The 23518-nt window shown below is 38.5% G+C and overlaps 1 protein-coding gene across 1 annotated transcript in view; it reads right to left on the bottom strand.

Annotated features, from left to right (window-relative positions):
• KPNA5 (karyopherin subunit alpha 5) overlaps window positions 1–19909 on the bottom strand; it is a 44704-nt gene extending 24795 nt beyond the window's left edge. Inside the window, exons 1-6 of the mRNA XM_056125262.1 lie at window positions 19783–19909; window positions 13997–14130; window positions 9688–9789; window positions 9474–9573; window positions 3480–3574; window positions 1486–1617 (exon numbers count right to left, since the gene is read on the bottom strand). Coding sequence (XP_055981237.1) covers window positions 1486–1617; window positions 3480–3574; window positions 9474–9573; window positions 9688–9789; window positions 13997–14130; window positions 19783–19786 — 567 coding nt within the window. The 5' untranslated portion in view covers window positions 19787–19909. The remainder of the gene's footprint in view (window positions 1–1485; window positions 1618–3479; window positions 3575–9473; window positions 9574–9687; window positions 9790–13996; window positions 14131–19782) is intronic.
• Window positions 19910–23518: the final 3609 nt, after the last annotated feature.

Below are 23518 nucleotides of genomic sequence, written 5' to 3'. Positions count from 1 at the left end.
CTACTCACTGTATTCAAGAAAAGAAACAAGTTTAAATTTAGTAACAGTTTTATTCAAATGGAATGTATGGAGATTTTTTTTTAAGAGTGGAATATAGTTGAACAAAGAGCACATTTTGTGTGCTGTGACTCTACAAGAAGAGCAAAATATATCTATTTGGTTAATAATCCAGTTAATTAGTACACTAAAAGGAAACCCTATGCCAAAAATAAAAAAATGTCTCAGTATGGAAGAAACCAATTTGCAAAAGAAGAGATAAAGCATAGAAAAACTAGATAATGCCCAATATAAGAATAAGCTTGGAAGGGCTGGAGTGATAATACAGTGTATTATAACTAGTAATAATACGGTCGTTTGCCTTATACACGACCGACCAGGTTCGATTCCCAGCATCCCATATGGTCCCCCTGAGCACCACTAGGAGTAATTTCTTACTGCAGAGCCAGGAGTAACCCCTGTGCATCACCAGGTGTGATCCAAAATGAAAAAAAAAAAATAAGCTTGGGGGGATTGGAGTGATAGCACAGCTGGTAGGGCTCTTGCCTTATACTCAGCCGACCTGGGTTTGATCCCCAGCATTCCATATGGTCCCCCCAAGCACCACCAGGAATACTTCCTGAGTGCAGAGCCAGAAAGAACCCCTGAGCATCGCTGGGTGTGACCCAAAAAGCAAAGAAAAATAAAGTTAAAAAAAAGGCAGAGTCAAACCTCTGAAAATAAGTTTAGGATTAGCGCAGGTTCATTGCGATTTTTTAAAATAAATGGTTACGGGCTGGAGAGATAGTACGGTGGGCAGGACATCTGCATTGCACATAGCCAACCCACGTTTGTTCACCAGTACCACATTATGATCCTTAAAGCCCCACCAGGAATGATCCCTGAGTGCAGAGCCAGCAGAAAGCCCTGAGTACTGCGGGATGTGGTCCAAAAATAAAACTAAAAACAAAAACAAAAAAAATTAATACAATACCAAGTTAAAAATCAAATTAGTCACTACATTTCAATTACAGCAAATGCAAATTGTCTATTTTACAATTTTTCAGTCACTATAACTGTCATCCTGTTGTTCATCAATTTGCTTGAGCGGGCCAGTAACATCTCCACTGTGAGACTTATCGTTACTGTGTTTGGCATATTGAACACATCACGGTTAGCTTGCCAGGCTTTGCCGTGTGGGTGAGATACTCTTAGTAGCTTGTTGGACTCTCCGAGGGGGTGGAGGAATCGAACTCGGGCCAGTCAGGTCGGCCATGTACCCGCTGTGCTATGGCTCCAGCCCTGTCAATTATTTTAATTGGAAAAGTTTTATTTCAACATTAAAACATAATTTAATATGTTTAATATCTATTCTAAAATTTGCTTTCTGCGCTCAAAAAAAAATCACTTAACACTGTACTCTCTGCAGTCTAATATTCTGTTAGTGGTGATGGCAATAGTTAAAAACTTTTTTGGAAGTCAGTGTAACAATTCAAATTAGAAACTTACCTGTTCTTGAACATCTTCATGCTGCGAATTAAGAAGTTTGATAAAAATTGGAACAGCCCCAGTTTCTATCACTACCTTGGTATGCAGAAATGTTCCAGACGCTATATTAGTTAATGCCCATGCAGCTTCAAACTAAGGAAAAATAAAAGTAAAATAAATTAAAGTGCCAAAGAAATGTTCAAACAGGTATAGGGGTGAGGGGGGGAATCCAGCTAGGTAAATTCACACTGGCCTAATCAGTATGACTGAATTTGAAATATGACTTCATAGAGAAAAAACATGAATTTTTTTTAAAAAACTCCTTAATCTGGAAAATAAACACTGAAAAGAAATATAGTAAGTTTACAAAATTATGAACAACAATGGAACACATGCATGTTTAAGTCAGAAGACTCCTAATGTTTATTATTAGACAGGTGTTCTAAAGCAAGGAGTTTAAAGAGGCATTGCATAATAGAACAATGGTATTATTTGTTAAACTTAGAATCATAAAGGTACTTTTGTTTCTCTACAGAACATCTAATCCCCAAGCTCTCCATATAGGAAACAAGAAAACTACAAGTTTAAGTAATTGTTCTAAGCCAAAGAATTTCGTATAAGCAGAGATAGGAAAAACATTTGTGGCATTTTTTGTCAAAGCAGCAGTCTCTGACAAGTTATTTATATCAATTAAACTAGAATTTGCATATATTTTGCATGACTTACAACAAAACTGAGGAAATTCAACCCATAGCTCTCAAACTAGTGAATTATAGAAAATTATTTACAAATACACAAGCAAAATATGGAGTGGCTACAGTTCTAAAATTGTTATATGGAGCTGGGAGATAGCTCATATTGTACAACACATGCCTAGTATATGCAAGGCTGAGCTTAAGCCCCAGCTCTGCATTTCCAATTCTGCTAGCTGTGGTTGTTATGGCTCCCAACTCCAACCTTGCCAGGGCACTACTGGTGATGGCCCTGAACGCCATCAAGCATAGCCAACTTATGTTCCCTACTTTACTATTTTACTATGTGGCAAAAATGCCAACTTAGGTTTTTTATCAAAACCAAACTAGATTTTTGGGAGGGGGTTTGGGTCATACTTGGTGGTGGCTCAGGGGCTACACCTGGTGATACGTGGGAGAACGCATGTGATGCTAGGGATCAAGACCAGTTTTGCTGCATGTTACCCAATTAACCCTGTACGATCTCTCTGCTCCTCAGTATAGATTTTTATTTGTAATTCCTCAATTCTTTAAGTGTACTAAGTAATCTTTAAAAACTTGTGCAGGCTGGGGCTGGAGCGATAGCATAGTGGGGAGGGCGTTTGCCTTGCACGCGGCTGACCCGGGTTCGATTCCCAGCATTCCATATGGTCCCCTGAGCACTGCCAGGAGTGATTCCTGAGTGCATGAGCCAGGAGGAACCCCTGTGCATCGCCAGGTATGACCCAAAAAGCAAAAAAAAACCAAAAACCAAAACCCAAAAAAACACAACTTGTGCAGGCTAAATAAAACATGTAATTTGTGGGTCAATTTGATTAGAGATCACCAGCTTGAAGCCTCTCTATTAGTTAAGTCAACGTCCTGAACTATGGTATTTGACATTAACTTAGGTAATATCAATGGAAAATAGCATATACCTGTCCCAATTTTATACTGTTGAATTTCATGAAGTGTCAATCACATTTCTCAAGCTCCAATTGCTCTTCTTGAATACCCTGTACTCTACACATACCATTCTCCATTGAAATTAACTTTCCTCTGTTCAGCCTGCCAAACTCACATTCATCCCAAGCCCTGAGCACGGTCAACTGTGGTTCCCCCAAACAACAACAAAGCAAAACTAACATTCAACAATGACCATAGCAGAACAGGTGACACTAACTTTTCATTTAATAGCCAAATTTTATTGAACACTTACAATATATTTGTTATTGAGAAGTCACTTTAGAAGCTCTAAACATGCTAGTTATACAAAAAGATCATAAAATAAGCTATAGAACTCACTTGTAAAGTACAATTCTCATTTCGTTCAAGAAATTTCACAAATCTCTGCACAACTCCTGGCTTTTGAATAACTTGGTCTATTGGTGGATTGGGTTCTAAAAATGTAAAAGAGTTAAGCCATCATATGGACACAACAAGGCAATGATTTGGTCTTTCTATCAATTAACAGGACATACAAATAACTTCCAGGTATCAATGACCAATTTTAAAAACCTTGCCTGGATAGCAAAATGATGACAAATATTTTCATAGCAGTAATGTTTACCAGAAAGCAATTTTTTCATTAATGACAGATATTAAAAAACTACCTCCTACAAAATATTTAAATTTTATAAATTAAAAGTTATTTTGGAGGTTACCTTCACAACTTGGGAGTATTTCAGTTCAACACTCAAAACATCAACTTGGGAATAAAATTCCCACTAAGTTTTTCCAACACTACTCTCAATTTTTAGGTGAAATTACTTAATGTCTCTCAGAGCCTGATGAAATTCTATTCTCTCAAAATACTATTATTTACAGAATTATTATAGAGTAATCTGTAATTCTTAATTTTTCATAAATCATATATGATTTTGTGAATTATAAAATGTCTAAGAAACTTTAAAACACAAATACAAAAAAAAGTTAAAACAAAGATAATTTTGCTACTGAGCACAAAAAGATCTCTCTTGGCTTCTCTTCTTGGCTTCAACAAAGTGATATGTTCTTGTGGTTCTCCAATAACAGTTATTTTTCTCTTGATTGGTATTCTTCCTCTTAGCCTCATCTCAGAATATTTATTTTTCTAATTTATTTATCCCTTATGAATATCATTATAGTAATTCACAAATCTAACATCCACAGCTGAATTTTTTGTTTCTACACTGCAGACTGTATTTTGAAGTGTTTATTAGCAAAATTTCTTCCTCCATGGAATACTTAAAATGTAGCACAGCCCAAACTAAATCAAAAGTAGTATTGAGCTTAGTCTGCCCCCGCTTGCCTTTTACCCACCACCCATTTAATCTCTTACTCAATTATCTGTCCACCTATAAGAAAAATCTCATTTCTACTTTTGATTTTCTTCACTACTATTTGCCTGCATTATATAGTTTATAAATAATTTACATGTACATGATAACATACTGTTTAATGAGAAAATAAATAACCATTAAAAAAAACTTGACACACCATAGTTGTTTGGCATAGAAAAACTATTATACATTAGGTATTCAATTGTTAAGAAATTTTTACTTAGCAACTGACTTATTTATTCCTTCTTTTTCCTACAACTTGCTGCTTCTAACTTAGCAAGAATTTCAAAATTGATGGGGTGGGAGAGAGAGCACGGGGGGGGGGGGGGGGGGCGGTGTAGGGTGTCTGCCCTGCATGCTGCTGACCCTAGTTTAAATGCTTGGCCCCATACATGGTTCCCAAAGTACTACCACGAATTAATCATAAGGACAAAGCCAGAAGTAGACCCTGAGTACAGCTGGGTATGGGTTCCAAAAAACAAAACAAACCAATACTTAAGTAAAGTAAAAGTAAAGGCCCTCCCGTTGATCATCAATTTGCTCGAGCGGGCCCAGTAACATCTCCATTGGAGACTTTGTTGTTACTGTGTCTGGCATATCGAATACGTCACGGGGAGCTTGCCGGGCTCTGCCGAGTGGGCGAGATACTCTCGGTAGCTTGCCGGGCTCTCCAAGAGGGGCGGAGGAATCAAACTCGGGTCGGCCATGTTGGCTGCGTGTAAGACAAACGCCTTACTGCTGTGCTATCGCTCCAGCCCGTAAACCAATATTTAACCAAAAAAAAAAAAAATCAGAAAATTTCTGTAGCTTGCAAACATACAGCCATAAAATATCATTTGGGTATGCTAAACAAGAGTACAGATTCTTCAAAACTTAAACTTCACACATAAGCTTAAACTGTCATTAAAGTTAGAAACCATTAACAAGATAAAATAATGTATATTGGAAGACGGTAACTACAATGTAATCATTTTGATTTGAATTTTTAAAAAAGCTGGCGGATAAATAAATGTATATACATGTACTTTTTTAATATTATATATACTTATATTTTTACACATACATTTATACATTTTATTTATATACATATAGTATAAAAATTATTTGCAATAAAACCAAATAAAATTATTACACTGTACTTACCACCTTCTAATTCCAGTTTTTTTATTCCAAAATAAATTCTAATAACAGTAAGTATTTACTAATTTGATTCTTATATTAATATAAATATTAACATTCATTTTTCCCTTTCTTTTGTTTGGTTTGGGACCACATCCAATGGTGCTGAGGGTTTACTCATGGCTCTGCATGAAGGGATCGCTCCTGGCAGGGCTCAGGGGACCTGAGTGTAGTGCTGGGATCAAATTCAGGTATGCACATGTAAGTCAAGCACCCTACCTGCTGGATTTGCTCTCCCACTTACTTGGAGGATATTGAAAAAAAAAAAAGGAGAGTTAACTGGTTAGATGTGGGTATTGTGGCTGTCAGTTATATTTATATATGTAGATGGATGAATATATACATTTAAGAACGAAACATGGGGTCAGAGAGATAGTACAGTGGGTAAGGCACATACCTTGTGTGCAGCCAACCCAGGATGGATCCAGCACCTGTCTGGTCCTTGAGCCCCACCAGAAATGATCCTGAGTGCAAAACCAGGAGTAAGCCCTGAGCACAACTGGGTTTGACCCCAAAATAAAAACCAATTAAAACAAGACAAACAAAAAAACTGAACTGAAGGAAAGGTCAACTGGTGATTTCTATCTAAAAGAGTGGCCTGATAGAAAACTACACAGACTAGCAAAAGGCCGCACCATAAGTTATATTGGAGATGCTACAATTCTTGCTCCAGTTCTAGTTCTAATTTCTTTTCTATGTTTATCACAGAAACGGATCAAGTAAAAACTACAGTAACTTTAATATTTTTCTAGGCGAAACTGCTTTTTCAAGAACTCACATCAATAAGTAAAACAATCATAATTCCTGCTACATGTCTTCCCTGGACAAAGATAATTGCAATACTAAGAATCAGAAAATGATTGACTTTACTACAAAAATATATGGATATGATTATAGATATAGATAAGTGGACTCAAAAAAACTTTACATTATAGGAGTTAGGCAAATTAAAATAAAAATCTTATGACTAACCACAAAATTCAATAGTGGGAAAGTTATATTCTCACGTACTCTGGTTTTCAGGTTTCAAACTCTGGGGCCTTCTCAGAGTCAGGTTGGGCAGCCATGCCTCTCTCCCGACTCTGTACTGCTATAAGCTCCAGAAGTCACCCCCTTCTCTCACCACCTCCATCAAATAAATAAGCCAACTTCACAGTTTCACAACTAAAGTCAGAACAGAGGCCAAGCTATTGAACTGCCTAGGACTAGTCTTCAGGCTGAAAAAGTCTGGGGTCTCATTAGGATAAGGATGGGCAGAAAATCATCCCAGTTCCAGAGGTCCTAGAGCTCCTGGAGTGCAGCATGTGTGGCTACATATGTGACTGTGCAACACCTTCAAATTCCATAATCCTGAAAGCCCGGTAGCAGCACAGCAAATTAGATCAGAAAGTAGCATAGCTCTTTCTCACTAAGCTCAATAAGCGAAAACATTAACACAGAAGGCTCAACTAGTAACAAACAGATCAATAAATCCTCAGACAAAAGACAGAATAACAACAATGTGAGATATAACAAATTTCAAAATCTTTCTCTCACCAAACTATTTTTTGATTAATTCCACTTACCATTTTGTTGTAATAAGAATTATAAAATCAATTATTTTGTGCCTGCTAAGGGGGCAGGCTTGAGGGGTGGATGGGAAACTGGGGACAATGGTGGTGGGAAGGTCACACTGGTGGTGGGATTGGTGCTGGAACATTGGATGCCTGAAACAACTGAATTATGAACATCTTTGTAAACCGTGGTGTTTAATTAAAGCTAGGAAATAATCTATTTTTAAGTAATGGGAATATTTAAGTTTACAAACAATGGTTGCAAACTTTAGCAATTTTAAGTAATTAATCTAATAAAAAGTTCTGTAAATTGATTATTATTAATACACGTCAAAAGATCTGATATGGCCTAAGTGATAGTAGAGCAGGTAGGGCTCTCACCTTGCAGGTGGCTAACCAGTTTTGATCCCTGGCACCTTATAGGTTCCCTTGCACCCCACCAAGAGTGGGGAGAGATTCCTGAGCACAGAACCAGGAGTAAGCCCTGAGCACCGCTATGTGTGGCAAACAAACAAACAAACAAACAAACAAACAAACAAAAAAAGCTGTTGCACATTCAAAATATTTAAAATTTTATAGTAATCTAATTCATAAAATAATCTCAATTATAAAAAATAACATGACGTGTAATAAAAGAGGAAGTCCTTTTCATTTATGAGAATTTCCTCATATTGCTAAACTACTTTAGCTAATAAATGGAAAATGAAGTTATTTAAGTATGACCAATACATAAGTATGACTAATTAGTACAGTAAAGAAAACAAAAGCTAAGCCTGTTCTTAAGCTTTTCTCAACACAGACTTCTTTCTTTCTCATGGGTTAGTAAGTTCTATCTCCTACTAGGAAAATAACATAGCTAAGTGAATCAAGGGCACTGTTAAAATCTTATCAGTTCATATATATATATATATATATATATATCCCAATTATAATGATTAGTTCTACATATAAAACACAAAAAGTTAATTTTCAAAAAGGCAATTTGTATAACCTTCATATAAATTTGAATAGCAACCATATGTAGGCAATTATGACTTACAAAGTCAATAACAGAAGAAAAATATCCAATTTACATAGCCCCTAAGTGTCAGAAAGTGAGTTTACTGCATTTGCTTTGTTTTGATTTTCAAATAGTGTTGGGCCAAAGAGATAACTCACTGGGGTAAGCTCATGCTTATAAGACCCAGATTAGATCTCAGTGCTACATAATTCTCCAGAGCACTGCCAGGAGAGCTGCCAGAAGAAGCTCCAAACACAGAGCCAAGTGCAGCACTGGAACACCACTGGAGGCATCCTCCAAACATTCCAAAAATTATGTTGGTAAGAATAGAGTTAACTAAACACTTGCATAAATTAAGAATGGGAATATAAATTAATACACTGTTACTATTTCATCCAAAAATTTTACTTTTACAAACTTATACTAAGGAAGTTATAGATTACACAACAAGTTATGTGATATTCTCTATGATAAAGATTTGAGAGAAACATGAGTTGAGATTATTTTATATTCCCATTCATGTTATGTTGCCATAATATAGATAGGTATATGTGTATGTATGTATGTATATATATATAAAATCTGGTTAAAAACCTATCTCTAACTTTATTAGCAAGACTAATGACCTTGACCTTGCTCGAGTAAGTAAAGGCCCTCCCGTTGATCGTCGATTTGCTCGAGCGGGCCCAGTAACGTCTCCATTGGAGACTTTGTTGTTACTGTGTCTGGCATATCAAATACTCTCGGCAGCTTGCCGGGCTCTCCGAGAGGGGCGGAGGAATCGAACTCGGGTCGGCCATGTTGGCCGCTTGTAAGGCGAACGCCCTACCGCTGTGGTATCGCTCCAGCCCTTAATATTTGAAAATTTGACCTTGACCTTAATATTTGAAAATATTCCACAGTCAATATATCGCATTTTGGTTTTGATCTTTGCTTTGTTTTTGGGTTCTGGCTCACAACTGACTGTGCTCAGGGGCTTCTGCCAAGTGTTGTTCAGAGTTCACTCTTGGTGGTGCTTGGGGACCATGCAGTAAGAGGGATTAAATCCACGTCCAAAATGCAAAGTATGCACTCAAACCTTTTGAGATATCTCCTTGGCTGAACATATGGTACTTGAAAAAAAATTTTTTTAAATTGTGACCCTAAGTGGTTAAAAAAAAACCTTAGAATATTTTAAAGCCTAATAAATAAAATTTCACCACAGAAATTTGTAATAGTAACTATACATGCTGAAAATAATTCTTGCCTTTAGAAAGCAGTTTTCTAAATTTCTGTGTTGCTGTTAGTTGTTGATCAGTGTTATTAGAAAAAATCATCTGAACCATGTCTGTGGTAATAACTTCTTCCTAAAACACACAAAAAATACCATTTATCATTTTAAACTGTGCAAGAATCTTATATGTGGTATTCACTATATTTGAAATATTATTGAGTATAAAATACTTTTTTTTTATATCTACCTCAGGAATTGGTACAGTGGAACTGATATCTGGATCCTGGATAGGGCTTTCTGGCATACATTCATCACTTCTGGGCAAAGAGACATTTCTGCGTTTGAACAACTATAATTAAAAAAAAAGTAATATATTTATTGAGCTTTCCAAAAATGCTGACTTTCCACAGAAATACATTACTGAAATAAAAAAAACTTTTAATTTTATCATTTAAATTATTTTAGTATCTCCCACATCTTTTATCAATTGTCAATCCGCAGGTACACATTTACATTTTACAGCATTTGACAATGAATGTAAGACCTTTCTGGATTATGAATTGGATACATAAGAATTATTTCAACAAAATCTTAATTTAAAAGCAGTTTGAAAAAAATGGCAGAAAGAGATAAATCTGTGGTATATTAACAGCATATTTAATTACCAGAAAAAAATAATTCTCCAGTGAATTCTTCCAAATCTTTAAAGAAGACTTACTCCCAATCCTCTTTAAGCTTTTCCATGAAATTGAAATATCAAATACACTTCCGAACAGTTTCTATGAAGCAAATATCACACTGATACCAAAAGCAGACAGAGATAACACAAAGAAAGAGAACTACAGGCCGATATCCCTGATGAACACAGATGCAAAGATCCTCAACAAACTACTAGCAAATAGAATCCAACTACTCATCAAAAAGATCATACACCATGACCAAGTAGGATTCATCCCAGGGATGCAAGGATGGTTCAACATTCGGAAATCAATCAACATAATCCATCATATCAACAAAAGAAAAGATAAAAAGCATATGATCATATCAATAGACGCAGAGAAAGCATTTGACAAGATCCAGCACCCCTTTATGATGAAAACCCTAGCCAAAATGGGCATAGAGGGGACTTTCCTCAACATAGTTAAAGCCATCTACCACAAGCCTACAGCAAGCATCATCCTCAATGGGGAAAAACTGAGAGCCTTCCCTCTAAGATCAGGGACGAGACAAGGATGCCCACTCTCTCCACTGCTGTTCAATATAGTACTGGAAGTACTTGCAATAGCAATTAGGCAAGAAAAAGACATTAAGGGCATTCAGGTAGGAAAGGAAGAAATAAAGCTCTCACTATTCGCAGATGATATGATACTATACTTAGAGAACCCAATAACCTCCACCAAAAAACTCCTAGAAACAATAGACTTGTATAGTAAAGTTGCAGGTTATAAAATCAATACACAAAAGTCCATGGCTTTCCTATATGCAAACAGTGAGAGAGAAGAAAGCATCATGAAAAAAACAATCCCGTTCACAATTGTGCCCCAGAAAATCAAGTACCTAGGAATCAGCTTAACTAAGGAAGTAAAGGACCTGTACAAAGAAAACTACAAAACGCTACTTCAGGAAATAAAAGAGGACATGAGGAAATGGAAAGACATCCCCTGCTCATGGGTCGGAAGACTTAACATTGTCAAAATGGCAATACTACCGAAAGCACTGTACAAATTCAGTGCAATCCCTATAAGGATACCCATGACATTCTTCAAAGAAATGGAGAAAACACTCCTGAAATTTATATGGAATAATAAACCCCCACGAATAGCTAAAGCAATTCTTGGGAAAAAGAAAATGGGAGGAATCAACCTCCCGAACTTCAAACTTTACTACAAAGCGGTAATAATCAAAACAGCATGGTACTGGAACAAAGGCAGAACTGCAGACCAATGGAACAGAGTTGAATACACTGACATCACCCCCCAATCATATGATCATCTAATCTTTGATAAAGGTGCAAGAAATGTGAAGTGGAGTAAGGAAAGCCTCTTTAACAAATTGTGCTGGCATCACTGGACGGCTACATGCAAAAAAATGGGCTCAGAATTCTGCCTAACACCATGTACAAAGGTAAGATCAAAATGGATTAAAGACCTCAATATCAGACCAGAAACCATAAGATACATTGAAGACAAAGTTGGCAAAACCCTCCATGACATTGAGGCTAATGGTATGTTCAAAGATGACACGCCACTGGCTGAGCAAGTGAAAACAGAGATAGATAAATGGGACTATCTTAAACTAAGAAGCTTCTGTACCTCCAAAGAAACAGTGACCAAAATACAAAGACAGCCTACAGAATGGGAAAGAATATTCGCCGAATACACATCTGACAAGGGGTTGATATCAAGGATATACAAAATACTGGTAGAACTCCACAAGAAGAAAACATCCAACCCCATCAAAAAATGGGGCAATGAAATGAACAGAAACTTTCTCAAAGAAGAAATCCGAATGGCAAAAAAGCACATGAGAAAATGCTCTACATCATTAATCATCAGGGAGATGCAGATCAAAACCACAATGAGATATCATCTCACACCTCAGAGACTGGCCCACATTCAAAAGAACAAAAGCAACCGTTGCTGGCGCGGATGTGGCGAGAAAGGGACACTCCTTCACTGTTGGTGGGAATGTCCACTGGTTCAGCCCTTCTGGAAAACAGTATGGACGTTCCTCAAAAAATTAGAAATTGAGCTCCCATTTGACCCAGCGATACCACTCCTGGGAATATATCCCAGAGAGGCAAAAACGTGTAGCCGAAGGGACATCTGCACTTGTTTGTTCATTGCAGCACTCTTTACAGTAGCCAGAAACTGGAAGAGACCTGAGTGCCCAAGAACAGATGACTGGTTAAAGAAACTTTGGTACATCTACACAATGGAGTACTATGTGGCTCTTAAAAGAGATGAAATCACGAACTTTACATACAAGTGGTACAATATGGAAAGTATCATGCTAAGCGAGATGAGTCAGAAAGAGAGGGATAGACATAGAAAGATAGCATTCATCTGGGGGATATAAAATAATAAAATATGAGATTAATACCCACAACACCAGGAGAATTACTCCATAACTTAGAGGCCAGCTGGGCATTCTAGGGGAAAGGACAATTCAGATGGAGAGGGGAACGCCAAGTGGAGGGTGTTTGGAGGATCCTCCCAGGAGGGGAGATGCAGGTTGAAAGTAGACTGGACTGAACATGTTCGCCACTCAATGCCTCTTTGGCTGATCACAGCGCCCAGGAGGAGAGAGAGAACAGGGGGGAATGCCCTGCCACAGTGGCAGGGGGGGATGGGGGGATGGGAGGATGGGGGGGAGGGATATTATCCTGGTGGTGGAAAATGGGCACTGGTGGAGGGATGGGTATTTGATCGTGGTATGACCGAGATCCAAGCACAAAATTTGTAAATCTATAACTGTACCTCATGTTGTTTCACTAATAAAAAATAAAAAAAAAAAAAAAAAAAAAAAAAAAAAAAAAAAAAAATAATTCTCAGAAAAAAACATTCTATACTTATTAATTCAAGAACAGATGAAATAAGAAAAAAAAAATGTTACCTGTGTAGGGCTGGAGCAATAGCACAGCGGGTAGGGCGTTTGCCTTGCATGCAGCCAACATGGCTGACCCGAGTTCGATTCCTCTGCCCCTCTCGGAGAGCCCGGCAAGCTACCGAGAGTATTTGATATGCCAGACACAGTAACAACAAAGTCTCCAATGGAGACGTTACTGGGCCCGCTCGAGCAAATCGATGATCAACGGGAGGGCCTTTACCTTTACCTTACCTTACCTATGTTATACCGATAGGCATGTTTATTAAATCAAAATTGAGAGAAAAACACCTGTTCTTTTAATTTTGAGAATTAAAAACATGTTTAATCTGTACAGTTCTCTTTATGTCACTCATTCAACAGATTTTTATTTTTTTGGCAACTACTATATTAAAGTTATGCTACACACTACAGATGGGAGAGGGCAAATAATTACCATATTGCTAAAATAGGCCTTTCTCTTCATTGCTAATCCTTTCACACAGTAACTTTAATTTGTGCATGTGAGTACATAAGAACATAACCCTGTCTAGTTGTTTTGTTGCTGTTTTTCTATTTTTGGCAGTGCTGGATATACAACTTAGGGCCTCACATATTCAAGGCAAGTTTTTCACCTGAAACCTCTTAATTTTTAAAATTATTTATACTGCTCTGTAGCACAGTGATCCAAAATTTTAATTCAGTAGGTCCCCCTTATCAGTGGTTTTAGCTACTTATGGTCAACTGAAGTCTGCAAACATCACATACAGTAAGATATTTTGAGAGACAGAAATAAAGGAAGAGGAGAGGAAAGAAGACATTGACTTTTGTTATTAGAGTACACTGTTAAGACTAGTTTGGTACTAACTGCTGCAATAAAGTGACTCTTACAACAAAATACGGAGATGAGAACCACTGATTGTGGAACTCTCACCTCCCCAAAATAAAATAAAATATTTTAAAACACCTACCTGTTCCTCCCTTTTTTGTTTTCGTAGTTGTATTCCTTCTTCTTCTCTTCGTCTACGCATCTCTTGGGGATTTAGAGCCTTATTCTTATAACTTTTCATTCTATAGTTATCTTTTCCTGGACTAGCCATGGCATCTTAAAGTTGGGAGAAAAGCAAACAGATACTAATAACTCACAAGACAACACAGATTTTTAGTCAAGGAGAATTGAATTCATACTATATTAATAAAATTTATTATGGAAATTAAATTAAAAAACCATATTCCCTATTCCATATGAAAACTGGAACATCAACCAAATATTTTTGAATAAGCTATCAATTACTATATTATGGTTAAAACAAAGTAGTTACCCCATTTTTACTGATTCTAAGATGTACTTTCCCTTTCCTCGTCTTTTGATCTTTCTGAAGTATATTACATGTTAAAATTACTACTGTTCATGAAATAATCAGAAAATAGTTTAAATCATAAAATTAGGTTTAAGAGCCGTACCTTAAATATTTATTGGGGCCTGACCAATTTTTTTAAAATTAAAGACCACATGGGTCATAACTCGAGTTCATAACTAGCATAAAGCTAGCAATACTAGCTTTCTTTTTAAATACTAGAAATTCTTGTATACTTGGAGCTGTAGATATAGTACAGTAGATCGAGTACATGCCGTGCACATGGCAAGTGCAGTTTGCAGCAATTAATCCCCAGCATCCCATATGAACCCCTGAGCACCACCAGGAGTAATTCCTGAGTGTAGAGAGTAACCCCTGAGCATTGCCCCATTTGCCCCCCTCAAATTCTTCTATTCATTTTTTCTTGGGTGGGGGAGGGTACATTCAGCAGTGTCCAAGACTTTCTCCTGGCTCTCTGCTCAGGGATCACTTCTGGCAGGACCATATCAAGCACCAGGAATCAAACCTGGGACAACCTCCTGCAAGGCAAATGCCTTATCCACTGTACTGTCTCTCCAGCCCCTATTATTTTTTTCTTTTTAAGTAGCTTTATCACAAATGCATTCTAAAACATCTGCATTTATATAAATAAAGTGTATATAAAATATTTATTTTACATAAATATAAATATAACATCATGTCATTTTACTTAAAAATAATAAAATTGTATCAAGGTAACATTGGTTTATAATGCTACATAGGTTTCAGGTATAAGGTTTTAAATAGTAACACCTGTATATACTACATAATGATCACTACTAAAAATCTAGTTTTTATCCAACATCACACAATTCATTCCACTTATCCATTTTATTTTTTAATATTATATTTACATTTTAATAATATTTGAAATGAATGTATTACTGATATTATAACCTAGTTTAGGTCTAAATATAAAATTTAAAAGAACAAGTTATCAACTTTTAATACATGAGAAATAATTAAGCTACATAGAGCATCATTTTGATAAATTCTGAAGACATATCCAAACTCAGAGAAAATTTTATGATCAGTTAGCAATTACAAAGTCAACACTAAGTGTTGGCAATAGGATTTAGCATTTGTTATCGCTGAGGAAGAAGTGAAAGACCAATTTAGTACTGAATTTTATTGCAAATAGAGCACTGAAAGATATGCATTAAAATATCTGAAGACAGAGAAGATATAGAATACCCGAAAGATTTCACAGTTATGTATCCTAAAGGATGAGCAAGAATTTTGCAGAGAAGAGGATAAAATGAAAAGAAGTGAAGGAATAAACATTTTAGAGGGAATATGTGCAAAAGCAAAGTTCTTGAAGAAGCCTGGCATAACTATACAATAAAAAAATTGAGTAGACTAGAGATACACAAGAGACAGAACAAGATAAAATCAGAACATCAAACAAGAACAAAAATTGTTCCTGCAATTTTTATATATATAAAAATTTATATATTTATATAAATCAGGATTTCACATTAAGAAACATAATTAAAGAAATTGGAGAAAGTTAAATGATGAAGGTTTGGTGATACAAATGTGAACAAAATTAGTAGCTATGTCGGAAAAATAGAACATAGGTTTGGGTTCCAGAATATTTCTGAAATTGACTCAATAAAAATTAGAGTCCAAAAGAACATAAGGAATACATGATGAGGAAAAGGGCATAGATGACTTGATGATTTTTTTTTTTTTTTAGTTCAGAGGAAAGATGTTCATACATTTTATGTTTTTTTTTTTTTTGACTTGATGATTTTTAACTTGAGTTATTTCAGATGATCACAAAACACAATTGGAACATCATAGTTCTGCCTTTTTCTGAACTACACTTAAGCTGGATAATACAGTATGCAGTCTTGCATTAGTTACCATCATCGAGCATTGTATGCCAGCTGGTCATCTATGTTGTTGGTATTTAACAATAATTAATTCCTTCTTATTCTTTAGTAATATTCTATGAACATACATAGCTGATCCCTTTACTAGTGAAAAGCTGTTATGTTGTTTCCAGTTTAGGGCAACTATAAATAAATTGCTATAGACGGTCACTTGGGCTGGAGCAATAGCACAGTGGGTAGGGTATTTGCCTTGTACACAGCAGGCCCGACCAACCCTCCGCCCCTCTTGGAGAGCCCAGCAAGCTCCCGAGAGTATCTCGCCCGCCTGACAAAGCCTGGCAAGCTACTCATGAGGTATTCGATATGTAACAAGTTTCACGATAGAGACGTTACTGGGCCCACTCAAGCAAATTGATGAACAACGGGAGGACAGTGCTACAGTGCTACTGACAGTCATGTGCAGATTTTCAAATAAATAAGATTTCCTTATTCTTGAGTAAATAGTTAGGTCTGATGGGTATGTTGAAAGTATATGCTTCTTGCAGCACTGTTCACTATAGCCAGAATCTGAAAACAATCGGACAGGAGAACAGATGACAGGTTAAAGAAACTTTGTTACATCTATACAATGAAATACTATGCAGCTGTTAGGAAAGATGAAGTCATGAAATTTGCTTATAAGTGGATGGTCATGGAAGGTATCATGCTAAGTGAAATGAGTCAAAAAGAGAGGGACAGACATAGCATGACTGCACTCATTTGTGGAATATAAAATAACATGAGACTGACAGCGAAGGACAGTAGACACAAGGGTCAGGAATACTGCTCCATGGTTGGAAGCCTGCCTCATGAGCTGGGGGAGAAGGCAGCTGGGATCATTAAATCAATGATGGCTGGAGAGATCAGTCGGGATGGGAGATGTGTGAAGACATAGAATATCTGAAAGATTTCACAGTTGTGTATCCTAAAGGATGAGCAAGAATTTTGCAGAGAAGAGAATCAAATGAAAAGTGAAGGAATAAACATTTTAGAGGGAATATATGCAAAAGCAAAGTTCTTGAAGAAGCCTGGCATAATTATACAATAAAAAAATTGAGTAGACTAGAGATACACAAGAGACAGAATGAGATGTGTGCTGACAGCAGATAAAGGACCAAATGTGATAGCCTCTCAGTATCCATATTGCAAACCATAAATAAAGTCCAAAAGTGGAGAGTATGGGAGAAATTGTCATAGAGGCAGGGGGAGGGTTGGGATGAGGCGGAAGACACTGGGGACATTGGTGGTGGAAAATGTGCACTGGTGGAGGGATGGGTGTCTGATCATTGTATGACTGAAACCCAAACATGAAAGCTTTGTAACTGTATCTCTGTTTTGTCAGGATTTTCTTTGTTGTTAATCTTAACAATTCTAATAGGTGCATAGTAGCTTTATAAAAAACCATAAACTTGGGGGCTGGAGATATGGTATAGCAGCTAAGGCATTGGATTTGCACGCAGCCCAGCCCAGGCCATCTGAGGTTAGATCCTCAGCATCTCTGAGCACCACCAGGAGTGACTCCTGAGTGCAGAGCAGGAGTAAGTCCTGAGTATCACCGGGTGTGGCCCCACCAAAAATTAAAAATTTACAGTACTAAGGGCACATATAGGTTCTATAGATGGTTCAAATAGGTCAGCTCAGTGTACTGCGTAGTGATTGACTACTCAATATCAAATAGAAGTATAAAAGAAAACAGACTGAAGAACAACCTTAATGATCTCATTTTTGTTGATAAAAGAAAGAAGATGGGGAAAAATGAGAAACAGAAGAAAATAATTTTTGAAAACAGGTTTTTAAAAAGATATTTAAGTTGTACTAGCACTATAAATAAATTATTCAATCAAATCTTCTTTGATTTATCCAGCAAATATTAAGTGTCTACATTAAACCAAATTAACATATCAGGGACCTGGACAATAAGAGAATTTGCCTTGCACGGGGCTGACTGGGGTTTGATCCCTGGCATCCCAGATGGTCCCCTGAGCACTGCTAGGAGTGACTCCTGAGTGCAGGAGTAACCTCTGGTGATGCACAAGGGTTACTTCTGGCTCATGCACTCAGGAATTACTCCTGCAAGTGCTCAGGTGACCATCTGGGATGCTGGGAATTGAACCCAGGCCAGCCACGTGCAAGGCAAACGCCCTACCCACTGTGCTATCGCTTCAGCCCCTGGATATAGTTTTCAAAAGCAAAATAATTAATGTCCTAATATTTCCTCCCTGCAACTCAGACACTACTCACCTCTAAGTGACAATATAATCTTTCCGAATAAATGTCAACTACCCCCGACTATTCATGTACCATTTGTTCATTTTCTTCTATAAAATGAAATCCTTGTCCACTATCAACAGTCTACAACTCACTGCAGTTGCTTTGGGGGCATCAAGTCCAAGAAAAGGTATCTGTAAAAGTGCCTGCCCAACTCGATTGTTTCATTCCCTGGAAAATAACTCTGAAAACTGTTTTCAAATGTTCCTGCACCCAAAGAGTTATTTTAGATACAAGAAATGATATTCAGACTCAGGTTGCAGAACAAAGAGAAAGGTGGGGGTGAGAGAGGGCAAATACTCTGAAAAAAACGGTCCCTGAGGCTGGCTAAATAACTAGAATTCAAACTTTTCCGAATAATCTGTTAAAGGAATGTCTTGGACCAGTAAGAGACTCTTACTTGCCTAGGTTTGAGTGTCTTAGCAAGAGCACAAGCTTCCACAAGCCCTTACAGCCACACACGCAGTGCTCTTGCCAATCAAGAGGGGTGGGGAGAGGGGAAAGAAGAAGAAGAAAAAAGCACTTTCTACAAAATATGAATCATTCAGTCAGTTCGACCAGTGGGTTTTTTAAAGTCCAAGAGTGCATGCCCGCGTCCTACGCTTCTGAAATCCCACCGAGTCGTTCCGCCACTTTCCCGTCCTTTCAATTCCCACGCATGGTCGGGAATTCCTTAAGTTTTCCTCTCCGAAGGCGGCCGGCGAACCGGACCCGATGGCAGCCGCCTCCCGGGGCAGGAAGGCAGCGGGGTCGCCGGTGGAGGCAGCGGCTCCTAGGGTCCCCCAAGACACCCCGACCCAGGCTGCTCGGAGCACGGAACTTCTCCTAAGCTCCCGCCACCGGCGGGCGCGGAGCTCCTGGCAATCACCGTTTGGCCAAGCCCGTTCCGAAACGAAGAAGCGCCAAGAAACCGGGGAGCAGAAATGGAAAGAGGCGCTGGGGCGCAGAGAGGGGGAACCCGCCTTCCAGGGAGGGTGGTTCGCTGGGGAAGGAGCTTGATCCCTGAGCGCCTTCGGGCTCTCAAAAGGGAAAGGCTGCCACGCCCCCCGCCACGGACAGTAGAGAAAAAAAAAAAAAAACCCAACCCTGCCTCGGTCGGAGGCTGATCTCCCGGCAAGTCGCGGAGTGAATAGAAAGAAAAACACTCGCCCGGGACCTCGGAGCTCCGAAAGTGTCCAGCTGCTACGCTCACCCCGGGCGGTCACTCCCACTTACCCATCAGTGTGCTCCGATCTCGTGCTCCGACTTCCCAGTCACCTGCTGCGGCGTCGGGATGGCGGTCGGCTGCCGCCGCTAGGCTAACGTTGGAGCGGAGCGACCAGGCTGGCAACTCAAGATGGCGGCCACCGGCGCCCCTTCCCCGAGACCCCGCGGCTCGGTTCCCAAGAAGCCCTTGCACACGGCTAAGGCAGCCGCTGCGGCGGCGGCGGCGGCGGCGGCTGTAGTGGCCGCACTCACCGGGAGAGGGGCGGGGAAAACCGCGCGGTGCCGTCCAACTTAGGGAAAGATAGGGGCCGACTGAACGCAGATTCCTGTGCTTTAGTGGAGCACTGTGATCTCGGTGTGATGGGAGACTGTGTCTCACTGCCCGATTCTTTCTTGGGCCCTCTCATTCGTTCGTTCAACAGGAAGACGGAATGAGAGCTGAATCTAGTCCAGGTCCTGTATAAAATATTGGGATGACAGCAGTTCACAATGCAGATTCCAGCTGCAGCTGCCTGAACTTCATCCCATACTCTCGGCTCCTGCTTCATGCTTTTCAACATACAGTTTAGACCTAGTTTTTGTCGTCTCAAACGTTCTGTGGATTTTCCACCCAGATAGTCAGTGATCGGTGAAATAAGTCATTCCAGGTAAAGAACGTAGTCTAAATATTTTAAAACACGCTAATAGTGTTGTATTCCTTCCTCAGGTTCAGTGATCAATACTGAAGGAGATTTTTCTAGTTGCAACGCTGTTATAGAATATACAAGATAAATAACACGTGATTCCTACACCAGAAAAAAAGCAATTTAGTTCCCATCTCGTGTTACTTCTTTCAGGCTCCCTCTCTCTTATATATTCTTGTATATGCATATTTATATAAATGTCTATACATACATGTATGTAAATCCTTTTATATACATATATACTCTTCTATTTTATTTCGGGGATGGGGAGAAGGTGACAGTGGTTTGGGACCACATCCTGCACTGCAGGGCTTATTCCTGATTATGTGGTCAGGAGTCACTACTCTGGATCTGAGGAAGGATACCCAGTGCTGGGAATTTGAACCAGGGCCTCAGCTGAGATTCCAGTGTAAGGAAACTGTCTTAGCCCCTGTGCTATTTCTCTGGTCCCTCTTTTGCATTTTTGGCACCAAGAGGTAGTTCCTAGCTTTGATTCAGAGATTGAATCTTCAAAGATAGTAATTTTAGTTTCCTTGAAGTTTATTTTAATGCAATTTCTGTTTATTTAGAATCCAGATTTCTTTTCTCTTGTTTTGGTTTCATTTACCTGCCTCCGGTAGAACTCAAAAGTCCTACAGTCTGTGTGATTTCATTCATTTTTAAGACTAAGACTAAGACACACACACACACACACACACACACACACACACACAAACCTGTTAATAATCAAGTTTATCAGTAGGACTTGTTTACTTTCAAGTTATTGGTCTCTTTACAGTGATAAAATGGGCTCTCAACTATTTCATTTGGCCTGTTTTCTAAAAATATATTATCTATTGATCTCTTGGAAAGTGACTTTCCATGAAGGAGAATTTTTCAATCTAATTCAGAATCATAAATCAAATACCAGAATGGAGAAATGTGGCTCCATAATTCAATATTTATCTTTTATTCCCCATTTTAAATGATACCTCTTCACCTCTAACTTTATTGTATATTTTTGATTCATATAATTCTCTGACTTATTTTTTTTCATAAACTAAATCTTCTGTCAAGGAGGGGGAAATGAGTAGTTTGACTACTTGATAATGAAGAAAATTTGAAAGTATGATTCTAACAAATCCTTCTTCAGACTTTCAGAAAATGTTCTTTTTTTTCAGGCCAAGTTTAACATCTCTTTTAGAATATTTAGTCCTTAATTTCTGAACATTTCCAGAGTTCTGGAATATTATTTGACATGTCCTTTTGTTGACTACTCTCAGTTATTACTCATTCATACTTTTCTCAGGGAGGATGTAAGAAGGGAGAAATCCAATAATCAAGACCTATGAACTTCGGACAAACCCTCACAAGGGCACATTTAAGAGTTTGACTAGTCTTTCTCATGGGAAGACCCTATAGGGTATAACCAATCAGATAGCAAAGTAAGCGGCAGGTATAGTGCTATATATGAACACAGAGTATTGGAAACCAAGGTGAGGAGAAGAGAAGCGTGAGGAAGAGAAACGGAAGTTTCTGCTGCTGTTCAAGAGGACACTGAAGAGTCAATCATCCTGAATCAGGATGGAGATGGGGAAGTGGGACAATGTTGGAAGGAAGTGGACATGCTAGGAGAAGGTGTGATGTAACAGAATTGTGAGCCACAGTGCCTAAAATAAATATAAGAAAAAAAAACTTTGTCAGCCTGCAGATATGTACCTGCAGGAATTGTAAAATGAAGAGCTCTAACACTGAAAACTTAGTGTGGTCACATGTTCATTTTATCTTTTCCTCAGGAATATGAAGTTACTGAGATTTGCTATGATGTGGTTGACTAGCTTAGTAAGACATCTACTAGCTTTAAAATTTTCGTTAGAATTACACTATTTAGGGTTTTTTTGGGGAGCTAAGTGTGGTTGGGTCATACCAGACTGTTCTCAGGGTTTATTTAGTCTTGGCTTTGTGATTGGGGATCACTCCCCACAATGCTGTGGGGGATCTGGGCATGGAACCCAGATCAGGAAGGCAAGAGTCTTAACTGCTGTACTGTTTCTCTATTCCCACATTAGTGAATTGTTTTTCTTACTATTTTTATCCTGTTGTCATACCAGTAGGTGTTAAGAAGTAGAAATTATATTCGTACATATTCAGTACATGTTCAATCTGCCATGTTTAATCACTCAGTGCCCAGAATAAAACCATGTTATTCTCCTTCAAAGATCTGCAAACTAGTTGACTTAGCTTTTGATACATCATACTATTAACTGTCTTTGCTTTTAGAACTGTTCTTTTTGCTCCAGTCCTGGAGTTTCTGTTTTTCTTTCCTTTGTCTAGAATGTTCTTCCTCCTTTTCGAGCCGGGTTCTTTCATATGAGACTTTTTGTGACTATGTTAATTCTCTTTATAAATAAACCAGTTATATTTTCTGTTAACATTTGCCATGATCATCTTATTTACTTATTATTTATTTCCTCTGCCTCATTATAACACAAGCTTAAAATAGAACGGATTTTGTGCAATTGCATTACTGTCGCACCCAAGTTCCAAGCCTTTTTTTTTTTTTGGATCACACCTGGCGATGCACAGGGGTTACTTCTGGCTCTGCACTCAGGAGTGACTCCTGGCGGTGCTCAGGGGACCGTATGGGATGCTGGAAATCTAACCCGGATCTGCCGCGTACCAGGCAAACGCCCTACCCGCTGTGCTCTCTCTCCAGCCCCCAAGCCTTTTTAATAGATCCTCATGAAATGTGTGTTCAAGACCCCCAGTCTTCATCTGCATAACTTGGAGTTTGGCACATTGCATTATTAGCTCTTAACTGCTAACAAACAGAGCTGGTAACTGAACTACTCATTCAGGCCACGACAGTGAGGGCTGTGAACTACAGTAACTCAATAACGCCAGGAAAAAAATCTTCCCGAAAAAAACTGCCTCCAGTTCTCTCCAAGAAAAGCCGGAGTCGAAAACCAGAACAATGACTACGACTCCCAGAATGCACAGCGAGCCCGGCTGGTGTGGCGCGGTGCAATGTGGGAGTTCTTCCTTTCCGGGATCCAGGGGAAGCTCTCTTAGAATGTGAAACT

Source organism: Sorex fumeus, unplaced genomic scaffold (assembly GCF_029834395.1).
Source record: "Sorex fumeus unplaced genomic scaffold, SorFum_2.1 ptg000054l, whole genome shotgun sequence".
Lineage (NCBI taxonomy): Eukaryota > Metazoa > Chordata > Mammalia > Eulipotyphla > Soricidae > Sorex > Sorex fumeus.
Note: the sequence above shows the minus strand (reverse complement) of the source record. Positions and strands in the feature narration are given on the sequence as shown.